Genomic DNA, 20286 nt, shown 5'->3' with positions numbered 1-20286 from the left:
CCAGATGGATGAAAATATTGAGACCAAAGAACGTTTTTTTCGAAAAGGTATGAGTTGCTCTACGACTACAAACCTTAACTTTGGAAATTTGTGTCCTGGATGAAAAGATAATCGCGATCGAAAGATGTAGCAAAATCGCTACATCGGCGGCCAACAAAATTCAGTCTCTGTGGAAGCATCGGGCGTCTGGCCGTACTACAGAGCTTGCGATAGTACTGTACGGCCATACGCAGTCGGGCTAGGAGGGAGGCAATTTACTTTAATGAAAACCTCAGCGTAATATTATAATATACTGACTATACAAACAAACAAGTATAACTTCCGAGACATTAATTTATAAAATACACACAAGTACTGAGGTTATGAAGGATTACAGTTACTGTAGCTCTTTTAGCCGGGTTCTGAAAACGAAGTTTTCTACGATTTAATGCTAACTCAATCATTATTGGTTTCTCAACTAAACGAAATGAAAACTTTTTTCCAATTACAAAACAATACCTCTACTATGATGTAAATAAACCATGAAAAATCATTAGATTAAACATCTGCACTCGTCAGGCTACTATGTAGAGTAAAACTAAGTTACAAAAATTAAATATTCAAATCAAAATAAAACAAAAATACTCAAACTAGAAAAAGCAATTTACAATTTCAGCGTAATATAATAATAAAGCTACTGAGGTTATGAAGGATTACAGGCACTTAGCTCTTTTTGCTGGGTTCTGAAAGTGGAGTTTACTAAAAAGGAATAAATGTGTGTTTTGGAGGTTTTCAACACTTTGTTTTAGAATGGTTGGAGTCTGGATGCTGATAATTACCCGAACCGAAGGTGAAGGTAATTATCAGCATCCAGACTCCAACCGGTCTTAAACATAGTGTTTAATACCGACCAAGTACATTATTTATTCCCATTCATTTTTAATACCTTTTCGATCATAATAAAATCACAACTGTTCGGTACAAAAGTCAAAACAAGTCAAACATTAAAAAATTCCAACGATTTCGTTCACAATTTCACTTCACGTTCTTCGAAACACCCCTCTAGCTACAGAATGGAGTGTCCAGCTCGCGAGTAAGACGTAAACAACTCTTTTTATGGAGATTGGCGCGCGCGTCGCGTGTACTGCGCGATGTCGCCCAGATGCAGCTGTAGCGAGTGCGTTGTGAATTTAGGAATGTGAACTTTTACTATACCTCATACATATTCATGATCAAGAGCCGCATTCTTACTGGTCCTTTCACCATCACGTGCCAGATGCCAGAGTATAAGGTACTGTATTGCGAATTTTTTAACTGAACTTTTCTGAGATTGAGCAATAATATTCTTCTGGTGAGCTGGACAAGTTGCATTCGGCAACTGAATATGTATGAGGTATAGTAACCATTGTTATACCTCTGACTTGTATTTCATTGTCCCAGAACGATCACGTGTTAAGTTTGTAAAAAGTCATGGCACACTCTCTGTGGGATATCACGTACGTGAAACGCTTGTATCTTTGGTAGCAAGCGCTTTTTCCACCATGTTTTCACGCATGAGTGGGAGCAGCGAGCAAGCAGACGACCAGCTTTTTCGAGCACGCGACGGGGCTTGTGAGTTGACGTTCAATTGTCATGATTGTTTTGTTTACTGCTGTTTGTTTTCGTGATTTTTACATCAAAATCCAAAGAATGCAAGACAGAGGTATAACAACACAATTGTTGACTGCTGTGATGTGCTATATAACGATTTGAACACCCTTGGGGCGTATTGCACCCTCGGTTTCGCCTCGGGTGGTATGCGCCCCTCGGGTGTTCAAAACGTTATATCCCACATCACCGCAGTCAAAAATGGTTAAATATAACCTGGTTTATTTCGGGTGGACAGTCGATATCAGCTCCCCGAGGTATCGAAAGTTGACAAACTAGTTCCCGAGGCGAAACGTCCAATACCTTGGGGAGCTAATATCGACTGTCCACCCTCAAACCATATATACTGACTCACAGTCACTCACTATTCGCTCGTACCCCCGCCCTGCAAACAGGACGCTGGGATACTCTGATGAGCTTCACAGAATCTTGTGAAGGATTAAGTGGCCTATGACCTATGTATAAGGCTGCAGCTGTTCAAGACCGCAGTTTGACAATGTGCGCAAATGCTATCCAAAAATTTCCCATAAAATTGCGCACATTCCATACCGGATGTGATTTCTGTTTCATTGCGGACCATGTGGACAAAATTGAGTTGAGCGTCGCATAATGCAATCCGACCGTTCGTGATTCGAAACGGAGCCTGAGCAAGTGACGGGAATTGTAAATTTACAATACAGATAAGTTTGACAGAATTTCCTACATTATTACGCTTTTTTAACGAGAAAAAAACATCTCTAAACTGGAATAAAAAAAAGTAATGAATCAGTCTTAACGGCCGTTTCAAACCTTGCAGCGTCATGACCTTGATGACGCGCAGGTCACTGGTTACGCAAAATCCAACCAATCAGAGCCTGAATTCATCAGAGTATCCCAGCGTCCTGTCTGCAGGGCGGGGGGGGGGGGGGGGGGGGGGGGGTACGAGCGAATCACTCACTAGTGGTATTGCGCATGCCTACGCGATGATAGTGAACGTTCTTCTTCTTGCGTGTGAAACCAAACAAACAAAAGTAGTTAGATCTCTGGGTGCTCAAGCCGAGAAGCCACCCTCGAGTTGCTGCATCTGCATCAATCTCGATCAGGCCATGGTACTCGTGGTATAGTGAGCGTTCAACCAATGAAACTTTAAAGAACTGGATTTCATAGTCCAAATTTCAAGTGACGCTGGAAAAGTGTTTAAAACCAGCCAGCCGGCATTTATCATCCGTTTAATACCGGCCACGTGACGGGCTCTCGACCAATGAGAATGGGTGAACTGCATTCGGTATCATGAAAACGATTTAATGCTAATTCAATCTTTATTGATTTCCCAACTAAACCAAATGGAAATTGTTTTCCCATTACAAAACAGTACCTGATGTAAATAAACCATGAACAATTATTAGATTAAGAAAGCGATATAATTATGTTTGCACTCGTCAGGGTATATAAAGTAAAACTAAGTTAATAAAAATTACTCAAACTGAAAAAAAATATTTATTTAATTAATTAATTAATTTATTTATTATCTACATCCAAAAGCAGAAAAAGAACCGCCAATTACAGGACTGGGTTAAAAACATTATAAAATTATTTTAAAAAAATATATATAAAAAACAAATATGTTCAAAAAGAATCATTATAAAAAAATGTATAAAGATATATAAAATGCTTAAAAGTAATGGATAAAAAAGACACACATACAACGCACATATACTTGAGACAAACACAAAACAAACAAACAAAATAACAAAAATAAGAAAAAAAGAGAGCAAAACAACAAACGTAACTAAACAAAACAAAAACAAGACAAGACAAGGAAAACAAAATAAAACAAAACAAACAGAGCAAAACAGAACAAAAAAATTCCAAGCCAAGCAGAACAGAACAAAACTGAACAAAGCAAAACAGAACAAAAAAGTAAGGAAATTATACACTAAGAAAAAACAAGATAGCAAAATTTTTGTCACAGAAATGAAAATAATAAAAACGAATGGCATAAAAAAAAATTAATCTGGAGAGAAGTGATGACAGTATAAAAGGAGTAGCCAAAAAAAAGGATAAACAAATACAATTCCAGCGTAATATGATAAAATATGTTACTTACAAGGCCAAGCAAGTAACCACAAGGCTGACAAAGCATACTAAAAGAAAATGGTTCTCAAATTTAAACAATGATCGTTATACGAACGGAGACAGACGCTTAAAAAGTCTCCTGACGATTGATGTAAGCGAGACGATTGACAGCTAGTCGTCCACCGAGACGAGTGAACCGTGACTCGTGAGTCAGCTTGCCGTGATATGGGTTGTACAGACGCTGGGGCGGATGGGCCCCTCTGTCATACGCCATCAGGTTTAGTTCCGGGGGTGCCGCAGGTTGTTCCGAGGCCTCGTACGCAGCGGATCTCATAAGGAATATGCACACACCAATTACCACCAGAAGGCAGACGAGAGCTATTACGGGGATAAGTACGGCGGCAAGGCTAGTAGTACCTAGAAAGGAATGGCAGAATTTTGATGATGGGTTTATTACTTAGTCCTGTAAATAAGACACAATATTGTCTTTCACTCTCTTATGGTTTTCCTCTTCCCATGACTTTTAATTTGCTATGATGGTACACTTTTCAGATCATATCCAAAGTCTAGTTTGGATATAAAGGTCTAGCGGTGGAGCACAGGATTCACGATCGTGAGGTTGTGGGTTTGAGCCCCGCCTCGGCCCCTTCGTGTTGTGCCCTTGAGTAAGGCGCTTTACTTCAATACTTCTCTCAACCCAGGTGTTAAAGGGGCACTAGGTCCTAAAATCCCCGAACATTTTATGTTTTGGATTGTTTACTTAGCCTATTTCAAACATCTGCTTGAAAGAAAACCAACCTAATGTCTTACCGTTCCCGAGAAAAGACGAACCCCCCCCCCCCCCCCGCTTGTTTACATCGTGCATGACGGAGTACGAATACGTTTTTCGTGTCGTTGTCAGTGTACGATATACACGTTATGTGTCTTGGGAACAGCGGTGACCAATCACCAATGGAAAAAAGGGTTTCTTCAACGTCCGCAAAAGGCAAACACACAAGACCGTGACGCCCTCGCACACACGCGGCGGCCACTTTGACACTCCCTCATTGAAGCCCACAACGCACGGATCCGTATTTATATAAAATTATTACATATTATACAGTAGCTTAGGAAGCAATTTTGGATCATCGAACACGTTTTTATATATTAATTTTGCCCACAATGTTATTTTACTCATGTTAATATTTGTTTCAAATATATAATTTTATTTCGTGATTTTGAATATATTTTTACGTGGCCAAAGGGAGTGTCAAAATGGCGTCCAGTGACTTCACCCCCACGGCCCGAAGTGCTATCCAGTCAGTATAACAGAGATCAGTGCGACCTATACCTAGCGTGACAGGACGAATTCGGATCGTAGAAAAATACCAAACAACATCGATGGAGAAAGAGAATTTCTTCAAATTAATTCTCAGAACATGATCTCTCTTTTCTGTGTATGTATTTTACATTATATTCATAACGAGATTGTTCCGCTCGTACTTGATACACCGTTTGCGTACAAAATGTTCGGCCATAGCACGTGGGTTGCGCCGTGTGCGCGAGGCGATATACGGCCACTGCTGGCTGGCGGCTGACGGTGACTAACGTTGAGCACAGCGACGTGGACAACTTAAATTCTCCATTATTTTTAAGAATCATTCACCTTAAATATTTTCATATTAGTTAAGGCAAGTTTTTATGGACAGTCTCGATAACTTTCGTGGCGCGAATGAAAATTATCCGGGCACAAAATATGCCTTATTCCTACGTGCTCCATTCATTCAATCAACACACAATATTTTGTTTAAAGAAATTAAATCAATTCCGACCTACCTTAATTTGCAACTTACTTTTAATCCATACTTTTCCAGTTCAGGAAGTTGTAATTTTGTGAAATGTTTATTCTATTTTTATTTGTAAAATATAAATTTACTCTGAATTTTGAGGAAAAATCTACCTCAAAGATCCCCACATTTGCTCTAAAATGCACCAGAGAGCTTCTGAAATTCAAAATTTTTCGGGGTCCTTAAGCGGGCCCCGAACCCCACGCCGTGGCTTCCCAAGTTGGTGTATCACGACAAAAATGTTCCACACAGGTTTGAAAAAATGCACGCCCCGCACCCTTTGAAAAATCCTGGATCCGCCCCTGTATATCATAGGGATAATATTTGTTTCTTGTTAGACCCATTCAGTTCGGGTTCGCATTACTACTGCCCAGTAAATGCACAGACGTCAAGTGCGATGTATTTGGCGGGGATAATGACCCTTGTGCGTTGTTGATGAATGAACAATTATTATGTAAAGGTAACTTTCTTACTGGTACTCTAAATGGTAAACCATGCTTGAAAACAGGTTATGCATCCCCATTCTATAAGTCGATCTCACTTCTGGATACAATAATAATTATGTTAGTGATTATTACAAATAGGCTTACCTGTTGGGTCTGGCACACATCACCACCGAATCCATTAGAGCAGCTTTGTAAGCAAAAAAAAAGAAAGAGTTCAACATACGGGGTAAAAACAAGCCAGGAAATGTGATTACGGCTGCGTTTCAGGAATGATCATGTCATTATCAGCCGTGATATAGACATGGTATACAGATGTTATTGTGCACCTATTACCCTTTTAATGGCGAAGTCATTGCCTCAGCAAAGAACTTACTGTCACTGCTGAACAAGTAATAACATTAATGTGAACCTACTTGCAGGAGAACTGGACTCTTGGCACTGTTCCTTCCAACAGACATTCCCCGCCATTTTGACAGTAGTCGACAGGGCACGTGATTGACTCCGCTATATCAAACAAAGAAACAAAGGAGCTGACTGTTACATGCATTGAACAGTGAGTCCTAATTTAGCATGGAACTGTCCTCCACTCCACATACACTGAATTCAAGAGATTGATGGTTGAGCAATATTAATTTCCACGTATCACAATCATGAAAAAATGTAAGACCAATAGATAGGGGTCCGCTCACAGCAAGTCCGACACCTCATAGGTCCGACGCCTCATAACAAAATCTCCTCCCCAACCAAATAAAGGCCCATAAATCCAACGCCTCATAAGTCCGACGCCCCATAGCTCCGACGCCCCCTATTTCCGACGCCTCATAAATCCGACACCTCGTTTGTCCGACGTCGACCGGATGTATTTGAGGCGTCAGACTTACAAGGCGTCGGAGCTATGTTGCTGAATCAGTGGCGTCGCCAGGATTTGTTTCTAGAGGAAGGCAAAGCACATTTTCCCTCCGAAATCCCTGTACTGTTCCCAATATAATTCTCGATTTATTATTTTTCGAGGGTGGACAGGGACATTTGTCCCCCACAACCCATTAGATTAACAGCAATATGACTTCCCACCTCTTTTTCTTACTGCTTTTTCCTTTTTTCTCTCTCCTTCCCCCCCCGTTTTTTTGCTTTTCGTGGGGGGGGGGGGGGGGGGGAACACCCATGTGCAGAATACATAAGTACAAGTCCGATGCCTCCTGCATGAATCCGACGCCTCATAAATCCGACGCCTCACAATTCCGACATTACGGAAGCTCTTAAAGTAGTGATTCTTTATAGAATAATGTACAAATTGTATAGAAACGTTGCAAATTGAAAGAACTTTTGTAAGTTTAAATGTGTATATGTATATCTATACATTTTTATGATACCTGTAAATGGCGGGTCTCTGCTGTTGGTTATCGAATAAATAAAAAAATAGAACAAGACAAGACATGCCTAGCTAGACTCAGAACTCTCAGTAACACTGACTAATCTGGTAACCGACTCGCGTATAAATTTATCATTAACGAATAGTATTGTGTATGGCCGATTGACCGGAAACTGTGTGGGTGTGGGTGTGGGTGTGTGTGTGTGTGTTTTCCCATATTATTATTATCACCTTTTGAGATACATGTCTTTTCAAAATGTTGTTAATTTATTGGCAGGACCGAATACACCCAGTCGGGGAAAACCCCCCAAACATATTGGACGTCGCCACGTTGTAACTCCACACGATCTGCCTGGTAGTCACGTATTCCAGTTTTTAGGTCCATTTGCAACCCAAAAGACATACAAAAAAGCAAAACTACAATAAATGTGTTTTAAGATAACGAAAAATAAAACCAAATGGCTGAGAAATAAAACTAGCCTGGTAGTAAAGACACAAAGTAATCACTTGGGCCCAATATTCTTCAATCATTGCCGAGCCTATCAGAAAATAACGCCGGATGAATTATTTTATTCAACTCACATTGTGCGACCACTGACTCTGGGTTGATAGTGTAGGTAACACTACCGCCAGCTCCAAATGTCCCCTCTGTGATGACGTTTTGGAGGACCCCCTGCACAGCGCCACTAAGAGGCGCGCTATTTGGATCGGGACTGAAGCCCAAGCGCACGTCCACGATAATGCTGCCTTGGTAGATAGCGATACATTTTGCCGTCGCAATTGAAGCCATCTCAGGGCTTAAAGCTTCCAACATCTGTTCACAAAAATATGTTCGGTTTGTTTATACTCAAATAGTCAACAGTACGGTATGATGTTCCATTGAAGGTTTGAAGCTGTAAACCTTAGGTTGACGTGAAGTAATTATGAACAGATACAATTTGCAGCATTCAAGAAAACGGCCGTTAGCCGATGCCATCAAATACGACATAATATTAAACAACGAAAATGGAATTTTTACGGCCGTTTCAACAGGCAGGCACAGTTCTCGCGACTCTGGACTCGTGACGTCGTTGTACGCGTCGATGAAGGGAACATCTGACCCATTAGTTTCATTTATCGCCATGGAAACAACAACAACTTCGGGATCTGTAATACAAATAAGGAAAAATCAACGAGTCAAAGAAAGATTGCAGCATTTCATGAACGGACTAGCCTCCTTTCTTAACATCAACTTACCGACGGTTACGCTAAAGTTGCATCCCGCCTCATTTCCAGCAGTATCTCTTGCAGTACAAACAACAGTTGTACGAACATCAACTGGGAATGAGCTACCAGCGGCTGGAATGCAGGTTACTGCAGGACTTGTCCCGTCATTGTCAGTAGCTGTAGGATCTGGTGTCCAGGTTACCATAACGTTGTTGGTTCTAACATCTGACGGACAATCGTCGATCGCAGGTGCTTGCTGATCTGAAATTGTGTCCAAGTTGAATGCATTTGTTACTTTTCTAATTTTGTTAAAATGTTATTCTGACTGTGAATTTCAATCAGACCCGTATACCATTCAGGAATTAATGTTACGTTTTGTTTATGAGCGGTTTGTATAACGTCTCGAGGAACATACCCACTGTGACCCTGAATGTGCAGCTGGCTTCATTTCCAGCAGTATCTCGTGCAGTACAAACAACAGTTGTACTATCATCCACTGGAAATGAGCTACCAGCGGTTGGAGTGCAGGTTACTGCAGGAGTAGTCCCATCATTGTCAGTAGCTGTAGGATCTGGTGTCCAGGTTACCACAGCGTTGTTGGTCCTTACATTAGAAGGACAATTGTTGATCACAGGTACTTGCTGATCTGAAATAATTGTTAAATGAAAAAGAACTTTACCTTTTAATTGTGATGTTCCCTCCAGCTGCAGAAATGTTCAAATTCTTTCCAACATCAAGTGCAATAGTAATATTTGCATTTACACATACCTACAGTTACATTAAAAGTGCAGATGGCCTCATTTCCAGCAACATCACTCGCGTTACAAACCACAATTGTAGTTGCGTCGACTGGAAATAAACTACCAGCGGTTGGAGTGCAGGTTACTGCAGGAGTAGTCCCATCATTGTCAGTAGCTGTAGGATCTGGTGTCCAAGTTACCATAGCGTTGTTGGTCCTTACATTAGAAGGACAATTGTCGATCACAGGTGCTTGCTGATCTAAAAATAATTGTTAAATGAAAAAAACTTTACCTTTTAATTGTGATAATCCCTAAAGCTGCAGAAATGTTCAAATTCTTTTCAAGTGCAATAGTAATATTTGCATTAACACATACCTACAGTTACATTAAAAGTGCAGATGAAGGCCTCATTTCCAACAGCATCAGTCGCGTTACAAACCACAATTGTAGATGCATCAACTGGAAATGAACTTCCAGCGGTTGGAGTGCAGATTACTTCTGGAGTGGCCCCATCATTGTCAGTAGCTGTAGGATCTGGTGTCCAGGTTACCACAGCGTTGTTGGTCCTTACATTAGAAGGACAATTATCGATCACAGGTGCTTGCTGATCTGAAATAATTGTTAAATGAAAAAGAACTTTACCTTTTAATTGTGATGGGAGCGTCTCATAAGTCGGGAACGTTCGCGGTCCAGTGGAACGTTCCGTTGGAACGCCAGGCGTTTCATTGGGAACGTGCCGTGTTCCCAATGGAACGCGGGGGCGTTCCGCGCATTGAATGGAACGCACCGAGCTGCGGTCCAGCTAGAACGGGGAGGGAACACCGTGATCCCGGTGGAACGCTGCACGGCGGGGTATTCGCGGTCGGGTATACGTACGGACGTCTGTGCGTAGCTGCAGGACTTGGAGTAGGAGTTTATTCAATCGCTAGATTTTTATGACAAATTGTGCATCGTCAATGGTAAGCTCCGCTTGTATCAGCGTTCTATGTTTATTTAGTAAAAGTATACAATGGTTTAGGTATTAAAGCCGTTGTTCTTGCACCAGCATAATTTAACGCGAATACACAATCACCGTAGCTATTGCATGTGATGTGAGGTCGGGGCTACCGAAATTTCACGACAGAAACGACATTTACGTTTGATTCAAGATTCCATCAACGTTCACTCGTAACTTGTGTCGAACTATTTACCCAAACCGTCATAGGAATTTCACAATCACGTCCAAATACAAATCCGCATAAACAAGAAAAACCTACCGTTCAGTGACGCACGGGTTGCCAGGGATCGGGACGCCATTTTTCCTGACGCAATATGTGCAAATATTCTAAACTGGGACATCGTTTACACGATATGCTGGGAACGTTCCACTGGAACGCCCAATAGAACGCGTGTTCCCAACCGTTCTGCTGGACCGTTCTCGCAAAGGGATTGTGGCGTTCCAACAGAACGGTCCCCAGTTCCCAATGGAACGCCAGATCGTTCCAGTCCGGGGACACGCGTTCCAATGAGACCATTCCAAGCCTTGCGACTTATGTGACGAAAGCTGCAGAAATGTTCCAAATCTTTTCAACATCAAGTGCAATAGTAATATTTGCATTTACACATACCTACAGTAACATTAAAAGTGCAGATGGCCTCATTTCCAGCAACATCACTCGCGTTACAAACAACAATTGTAGTTGCGTCGACTGGAAATGAACTACCAGCGGTTGGAGTGCAGGTTACTGCAGGAGTAGTCCCATCATTGTCAGTAGCTGTAGGATCTGGTGTCCAGGTTACCACAACGTTATTGGTCATTACATAAGAAGGACAATTGTCGATCACAGGTACTTGCTGATCTGAAATAATTGTTAAATGAAAAAGAACTGTACCTTTTAATTGTGATAATCCCAAACGCTGCATAAATGTTCCAACTCTTTCCAACATCAAGTGCAATAGTAATATTTGCATTTACACATACCTACAGTAACATTAAAAGTGCAGATGGTCTCATTTCCAGCAACATCACTCGCGTTACAAACCACAATTGTAGTTGCGTCGACTGGAAATAAACTACCAGCGGTTGGAGTGCAGGTTACTGCAGGAGTAGTCCCATCATTGTCAGTAGCTGTAGGATCTGGTGTCCAAGTTACCATAGCGTTGTTGGTCCTTACATTAGAAGGACAATTGTCGATCACAGGTGTTTGCTGATCTGAAATGATTGTTAAATGAAAAAGAACTTAAGCTTTTAATTGTGACGTTTCGTAAAGTTGCAGAAATGTTCCAATTCTTTTCAACATCAAGTGCAATAGTAATATTTGCATTTACACATACCTACAGTTACATTAAAAGTGCAGATGGCCTCATTTCCAGCAACATCACTCGCGTTACAAACCACAATTGTAGTTGCATCGACTAGAAACGAACTACCAGCGGTTGGAATGCAGGTTACTTCGAGTGTGGTCCCATCATTGTCAGTAGCTGTAGGATCTGGTGTCCAAGTTACCACAACGTTATTGGTCCTTACATAAGAAGGACAATTGTCGATCACAGGTGTTTGCTGATCTGAAATGATTGTTAAATGAAAAAGAACTTAAGCTTTTAGTTGTGACGTTTCGTAAAGTTGCAGAAATGTTCCAATTCTTTTCAACATCAAGTGCAATAGTAATATTTGCATTTACACATACCTACAGTTACATTAAAAGTGCAGATGGCCTCATTTCCAGCAACATCACTCGCGTTACAAACCACAATTGTAGTTGCATCGACTGGAAACGAACTACCAGCGGTTGGAATGCAGGTTACTTCGAGTGTGGTCCCATCATTGTCAGTAGCTGTAGGATCTGGTGTCCAAGTTACCATAGCGTTGTTGGTCCTTACATTAGAAGGACAATTGTCGATCACAGGTGCTTGCTGATCTGAAATGATTGTTAAATGAAAAAAACTTTACCTTTTAATTGTGATAATCCCTAAAGCTGCAGAAATGTCCAAATTCTTATCAAGTGCAATAGTAATATTTGCATTAACACATACCTACAGTTACATTAAAAGTGCAGAGGATGGCCTCATTTCCAGCAACATCAATCGCGTTACAAACAACAATTGTAGTTGCATCGACTAGAAACGAACTACCAGCGGTTGGAATGCAGGTTACTTCGAGTGTGGTCCCATCATTGTCATTAGCTGTAGGATCTGGTGTCCAGGTTACCACAGCGTTGTTGGTCCTTACATTAGAAGGACAATTGTCGATCACAGGAGCTTGCTGATCTGAAACAATCATTGTTAAATGAACAAAGAACTTTACCTTTTAATTGTCACATGTTGCTTAGGCCTCAAGCTACAAAAATGTTCCGCAACCTTTCCACATCAAGAAACCAAAGAAAATAGTAATTTTCGCATGTACACAACTACCTACAGTTACAAGTTAAAGGTGCAGGTGGCCTCATTTCCTGCAACATCACTCGCATTACAAACAACAATGGTACGGGTACTTTTTGGTGGGCGCCGTTTTAGGCAAAAAAAGTCTCCGGTTTCTGGTATGCGCGCACGTCGCCGTAGCCATGCGCGTCGGCAAAATGGAAAAAAATCAATGTAAGATGGTGTCTCAAAACCGCCAAACTCACTGTTGGGAGTCATGTTGTCCCGACAAATTACTAAACCACGCCCGCGAATTTCACTTAAAGGGAAGATACAGCATTTGCAACCATCACAAAATGGGATGATCAAATTATCACGAAATACCTCACTGGACTGTAATAGGGAATGACAGTCTAAAGCATCATTTAAAATCGTAGCTCCTGGTGTGCTGGCATTTTCAAGAAGGTTGTATTTTTTTCCAACACTGGTCGGCCAGCGTTGGAGAAAACTGGGTTTTTTCAAAAACTGCTCCTAAGTTTTCATATTTAGTTATTCCGCATTTTCTTTGCAATTGATTACACACCTGTGAAGGAGTACATGCCTGCTGGACTGATTCTCTGACCTTACAATTCCCCAAAGTCTATAAATTGCTCTGTTTCATCTTAAGTGGGGCCAGGGAACCAGACTACAAGAACATGATTGGTTTTCTTGTTTTTTTTCCAGCATCTACAAGCCCCAAAAGTGAAACAAGTCAGTTTAACAATATTTGCTATAACATACTAATCACCCAAATAGATAGATTAATTGTTATGTAAATAATACCCGCATGAAAGACGTGTGCTTCACAAAATAGGCTCTTCAGCAAAAACTACTGGACCGAATCGGGAGATTTTGGTATCATATTTCTTTTAAAAAGATTCTCTAGCCATTGGTACAGGTGGTTTGAGTCTGCATCTGAAGGTAGTGGAAATATGCCGTTCCGGTTTTTTTTTTGGGGGGGGGGGGGGAACCCGGTATAAGGGGGTGATCGATTTGGAAAAAAATGAAGCGTCATCGGTTAAAGCAATTCTTGTAAACGTACCCAATACAACGTTGAATGTACAGGTAGCCTCTCCTCCAGCCGTATCAGAGGCTGTGCAGTTAAAAATGGTCTCGTTGGTTGTAAGATGTATTGCACCTCTGGTCTCTACGCAGTGTATAGGCACGGAGTTATTAACGTTGTCAGTAGCTGTGACGTCTAGGCCAGAGATGATATCGCTCACCAGAGCTTTGTTCGTCCGCACATCTATGCAACTATCTATCGTTGGTGGCGCTCCATCAATTAGAGCACAGGGTGTTCTGGCAGAAGCGTTTACTACCGCAGGGTCTATTATGTACAAGAAATGCAAGTATAAATTAAGTATCAACAATCCTCTTTATTTTTTTTTTCGATATCTCTTACGGCTAGTTCAAAGCACCGGTAGAAGCATTAAGGATTCCCATTGGAGTATACTTGTCACATGTCCAATAATTTAAGTGCAGGTCTAGCCAATGCAATGTCATGTTAAGCCTTAAAAGTGAACAATTTTGAAAACATTCCTTTTCAAGCGAATTTGAGAGTCTTCAGTCTTGCGGAATTTATTCACGCTGATCAGCTCCTTTGAGAGAAAACTGAAGAAATGTTTATTTGACAGCAATTTTTATGAAGGTAAAATACTTTTCACTTTTCAGATTTCTGTGATAAAACCACATGTAATTAATATGAATATTTATACATGTATCTAACTGATTAGCTGGTGAAATATTTAACTTCTTTAGCAACATAAGTGCCTACGTACCGTAACAACTAAGCTCGTTCTCAAAATTCCTACAGTAACAGCACAGCACGCCCTCTCGTTGACTTACACATTTTCCGCCGTTTGTGCATGGATGACTATGACAGTAGTCCGGGTCCGGTGAAGATTCTGGGAATTCAACTATTAAAAACGAAAAAAATGTTACCAGTTCAGGGAAAGGCCATTAATACTTAGTTGACAATACTAGTAATTCGTTTTCAGCCTTTAAAACATAACGGTACTTTTATTTTGGCAAATGCGTTTCTTCACACAGGTAAGGTTTTGAGAGTAATCAACTCCACAACTTTCCAGGAACACGGGAATCCCCTTTTTTCATAAATGTAAAGTGTTAAAAGTAAATGATATTTATTGTTTCCAACTTGGTACCTTCATGCATCAACTTAATAATTCTAAACTACCCAATTTTATCTGTTAAATGTTCACCCAAAAAAATGAAAATATTCATCACTATTTTACAAGACAATGTACTGAATTCCACCGGTTCACGTACTAAACTTGCAGCACGAGGGTCCCAAACTATGGAATTCACTGGATACGTCTTAAAATTTTTTGCAGTCAATCGTTAATATAAATATATATATAGGCTCACTTGCTGAATAATTACTTATGTATAACGGGTTTACTCGTCATGTTCATGTCCCTTGAAGTAATTTCTGTGTTATTTATGTATGTGTATGTGATGTGATTGTTGTAACTTAAATTAAATGAACTAATTAATTAATCATTACTAATTAAGTGGAGTCACTACTCGACAAGCTTTGCTTTTTAGGGGCCCCTTCCACATTATTGTGATCTTATGATTTCTGGTATGGAGCTTGCCCAAAAAGTGGTGCGGCGACGCGGCTTTTTTGTAACCTTTTTTTTTGCTTCAAATGTCGACTGATGAATGCAAATGGTGCCCGACTTAACTTAGTGCAAATATATGGGAGTCCAGAGAGGCCACATAAAGCTTATTCTTGATCATAACCCCATCTAAAAACACGTTAAAATTGTGCAGCAGCAGGATTCCAGTCAAACCAGTGAGTTTGGCGGTTTTGAGACATCATCTTTCATTGGAAAAAAAAAGTCATTTTGCCGACGCGCATGGCTACGGCGTCGCGCGCGCATACCAGAAACCGGAGACTTTTTTTCTGGCCTATAACGAACATTTTTATGGACCAGTGTTCGTTGTAGTGGCGTTCTATTTTATACATGTTTATGTACACTCACGACGTGCATCATACATTGAATCGTCCGGCAAAGGACAAAGAAGTTTGTGGGTAACTCCTCGTATAAGAAGAAGAATTATTTGAGGCTGGAATTCATCTATCTGTGCATTGGCGGACCGCGTGGCGGCATAGGGGGCCACCCCCCCCCCAAAATAACCCATTGTTGTAATCGGAGGAGTGAAGACACCTTCTCCTTTTTGAAAAACAAAAACAATATTCTAGGCCTCTTGCCTCCCCCCCCCCCCAAAAAAAAATCCTGCCATGTCAGAAGCAAACAACCGGATACTAGTTTTTCTTCATATTTTCTCAGGCATCGTGACATATTTGGTTAGTAACCTTTTTGAAAACAAAAACAAGAAAACAGCCAGAAAGAATACAAATTCGGAGATTTCGTGAGGATGTACCCCTAGCCCTTTACACAAACACAATTGAGTGCCATATAGTACTTAGTAAAGTAGAGTTTACATTTCGCATACAGGCATGGAATGGATGCATTGAACGATGGGTAAAATGCCACTCAAAATATAAATTCACAAAACGTTTAAAGTCAACCAAACCTATACTTACCTACTGAGCATATCTGTGTCGTAACGCCGTTGCATTCACCAAATGCCACTGTAGGCCTGTTTACGTTGTAACATGGTTTACTCCGGTTGCATGAATCTGTAGGGAGCGTGTCCGGAGATAATGTCTTATACTGTTACACTTCATAGGCGTAGCCAGCGGGAGAGGTGGGGGGGGGGGGGGGGGGGTAAGGGGAATCCCCCCAATCCAAATGTTTTGTTAAGAACCCTTCTTTTGTTAACGTCGTGATGACGTCATCATTAGTCATGTGAGTCATCTAAAATGCGCAGAATTTAAATGTCAATATCCAGAGTTCTCAAGGGGGCATCCAGGGGGGCCAACGGGTGCCGCCCCCTTCCCCCCCCCCCCAAAAAAACCCCATTTTTATTCTAAGTGACGTCGCATTAAAGGCAGGTACTGCGTACACCACCATCTTTTCCTCCAAACAAAGTGGTTAAAGTGGTCGGAAATTGCCTCAGATCGCACCACAGAGCATCTAGAAACTAAAAATAATTTCGGGGCCCTTAAGCGGGCTCCGAACCCCTCGCCGTCATTTTTTTCTGCCCACGTTTTGGGGACCACATTTTTGTTGCACCCCCCCCCCCCCCAAAAAAAAATTGTGTTCTGGATCCGCCAGTGGGATTATAGGGGAATTTCCCTAAATTGTGCTAGTCCTCTACATGTATAACCAGCCTAAATATTTGTCGCACTTTGGCTGCAGATGTAAATGGTTCAGGTGGAATAATAGATAACATGTGATTTCGTTCTGAGCAGCACTTGTGACTTTTTCACGAATCCGATCGATGGCACAGTACTTAGACCATCATCTGAAAATACGTTCCGAATCATGACGTCATGAGTACGTCATCATGCACGTGTCATGTCACGCCATCATGAAAGTGCATATTGTTCAAGGGCATATATCTAGAGAACTACAAGGCCGATTCGGTTGAAACTTTGTATGTACACATAGCGGGATGTGTTGATAAACAATGCCGTGACGTCACGATGACGTCATCGTGTGGATTTTTTATTGATTTTTCATATTTTCAGCTCATCTTCATTTGTCCTGAAACAAAACATGCTACATTCAAAATTCTTTTTGTATTAAGTTCGGTAGGCAATAGATGTATACACAAAGTTTCGAAAAATGTGTGACGTCATTATGACGTCATCAAAAATGCCCCATATGACAGTTGTTGATAAACTGGTGCCGAAACAGCTATGTGGTTGTCGACAAACACAATTCTATTTAAGCATTGTAATTATGAAATGCACTTGTCAGGATTCAACTAATATTGGCACATAAATGGAAGAAAAAAATGATTCGGGATGGCATTCATATCTATCTGTGCACTTACCAAGGAAAGAAGTACAATTAATAATTTCATGAGTCTCATATCAAAGAAGAATTGTAATATGTATGTTTTATTGAAGACTTCATAACTACATCACTCATAAGTCTTCTTCTTCTTCCTTTCAAGTGCAGACTTCATGGCTGAAGATAAACGCACTGCCAGAAACATCAGGGCAAACCCCTTCTCTTAGCGATAAGTGTTACTGGATTCTTTTACGTGCATTAAACAACGCACGGGACCTACAGCTTTACGTCCCATCCGAAGGACGAAACAATAATGGTAAAGTGCCTTGCTTAAGGACACAAGTGTCAAAAAGATCGGCCGGGACTCGACTTGAACCCACACTCTGCTGATCAGAAACACTAGAGCTTGAGTCCGGTGCGCCTTACCGTTCGGCCATGACACTCTAAGTCTATTGGTTGCTTAAGAGAATAACTCAACGGTATCAAATTGTATTCTTAACGTTGAGTGTACTTGCATATTGTGACTACAGTTTTCCAAAACAGGCGTGTACACGCATGCCATGTACACTTTTGTGGGAGAGGGAAAGGGGGGGGGGGGGGTTGGGTTGTTGGATGTATGCGATATCTGGAGAACAACCTTGATCTTGTCATCTTTAAATACGACTGAGAATTTGTGTCAATGGGTTTCTGTTACAACAATAACCTAGAGGAGCTGAGCCAAGTCCTCGGGCGGTTTTAATGTACAAACCTTACGGGATACCTAAAAAAAGAAGTCACAAAATAAAAATAATACACACTAATAATGCATTCATCTTGAGGACAGCAAGACAAAAAGAGATCAGATTGTTTTTTTGTCCTAGAACGTACATCTTTTGTTGAGAACGATCCTCAAACGTAAGTCTATGGGAGAGTGTTTCGGACCAGTAACAGAGGGAAACACAAGGCCAATTGTCCTCGGATGTAATGGTGCAGAACATCCACAACTGTGCACGTTTATCTGTGATTATTGAGCAGTTTCCACCGTTAAACGGAAGATACAGGGACGCCAACTCGGTATTTGGTGTAGGTGCATTTATATGACAATGTATAGGGCCTACACACACTTACCAAATTCAGCCCAATCCTCCAATAAGTCAGAGATACAATAGTATCTCGTCACTGATGATGGGTTACAGAAATCTAAAAGAATAACAAAGTATCAAAACAACAACGCTGTATTCCTCTGGTTTTATACCCAGTATATTGCCTTTTAATTGTGAACTCTCACCTCAATTTGGAAACAGACTGCGCAATCCCACCAGAAAAAATGACTTCAGACTTGACTTGACTCGAATACATTTGACTTGCTGACATTAAAACGTTTCTTAAAGTTTCAAAAAAAAGCACAAAACTCCCGGCGTTCGTTCGCACTAGCATAATAATACCGGTTGAAAAGAATGCAGATGATACATAGCGAATTAGCAACCAGCAATATAGCTGGGAATCCTGAGACTGCCACATGACTATCTATGTACGTGTGTTATGGACAACGTATCATACTCAACCTCATACGAGGTGACGTTTGTGCCGTGCGTACAGTCCGAGTACCATCCGTTGTTATAGAGCGGTCATTCCATAAAGACCATAGGCTACACGTACACATTAAGTGGTTTGTCGTAAGCGTGCTAGATGCAACTAGGGTTTAAATGACTGGAAAACGGCTGCTTCCCCCAATCCGCCATAAAGCAACAAGAATTCACATCATGTATGAAACAAAAACGTTCGGAAGGACATTTTGTCAGACGTCCTTCAAACATTCAACATGATGGAACAAGTTTCAAAATATTATATCAAATGCGTTTTTAGATACAAATAAGGTGTTTGAGAGAGGATGTTTGAAAAGTATGATTTTTTTATCTCCTTAGATTCCCTACTCCGGCTCCATCGTCGAACACATAAACTGGTTCCCATAAGTAGTATGTGCATCTAATATTTCAAAAAAAAAATTACTTGGGACTTGACTTGATTTGTGAAAATTTGACTTGGGACTTGACTTGACTTGGAAAAAATATGACTTGGTTACAACTCTGCGGCCCCCCATCGGCAAAAGTCATGCATAGCTATTTTTGGCTTTTTTGTGGTAGTGTCCCCCCCTCCCCCACCAGTTGATACTTTCCCCCAAATATCCTACTATCCGTCGCGACGGTGCTAAACACCACCAAGGAATTCGACTTTTATTATTTTCTTTTGGCATTTCCGAGAGGAGACGCGCAAGTGTCACCCCTCATGCATGCAGTCGCATGCATGAGTCCCAATAAATTTGCAATTATTAAAGAAAAGATGATGTGATGTGTAATTCCATTGCTGTGATGCATTAACAAAAAGTCCATTTTTCTCATGTGAATGGTACACCATAATTGGTTGTTCACAACTCTAAATTTGATTAGCCTTTAAAAAAAAATTCTTGGATAAAAAATATAGTCTCAATGAAAAAGATAAAATGAACAAAGCTTACCCGCTTGACTAACACTCAACCATCCGGTCATCATGATTAAAACAATCCGCATGAAAAGGGCACCCATCTGGATAATTCTGGGGAAAAATAAACAAATATTGACTGCTACAAGTGGTGTAGTATTTAAAAGTATCCTCCCGAGGTCATCTATGTAGTATTCTGTTTTTCTCCCCCGAGATGAAGCAGAGTGAAAACAGTACTCTCCATGGATCACTAAGGAGACCAGTTTTACTATGCAAAACGTTTGTTTTATAATGCCT

General features: G+C 40.8%; 1 protein-coding gene across 1 annotated transcript; it reads right to left on the bottom strand.

Moving 5' to 3' along the window:
- Positions 1 to 3808: 3808 nt before the first annotated feature.
- On the bottom strand, positions 3809 to 20057 carry LOC119740074 (hyalin-like). Its single transcript, XM_038215277.1, has 15 exons — positions 20027 to 20057; positions 18640 to 18711; positions 13686 to 13970; positions 12281 to 12514; positions 11935 to 12165; positions 11582 to 11812; positions 11229 to 11459; positions 10876 to 11106; positions 9644 to 9877; positions 9297 to 9527; positions 8944 to 9174; positions 8559 to 8789; positions 8341 to 8468; positions 7905 to 8136; positions 3809 to 4098 (listed from the first exon to the last, which is right to left on the bottom strand). Exons 1-15 carry the CDS (start codon positions 20055 to 20057, stop codon positions 3809 to 3811), a joined length of 3123 nt encoding a protein of 1040 aa, XP_038071205.1.
- Positions 20058 to 20286: the final 229 nt, after the last annotated feature.

This window comes from Patiria miniata, unplaced genomic scaffold (assembly GCF_015706575.1).
Source record: "Patiria miniata isolate m_02_andy unplaced genomic scaffold, ASM1570657v1 HiC_scaffold_4, whole genome shotgun sequence".
NCBI lineage: Eukaryota > Metazoa > Echinodermata > Asteroidea > Valvatida > Asterinidae > Patiria > Patiria miniata.
The sequence above is the reverse complement of the archived record's forward strand: the minus strand, read 5'-3'. Positions and strand labels throughout refer to the sequence as shown.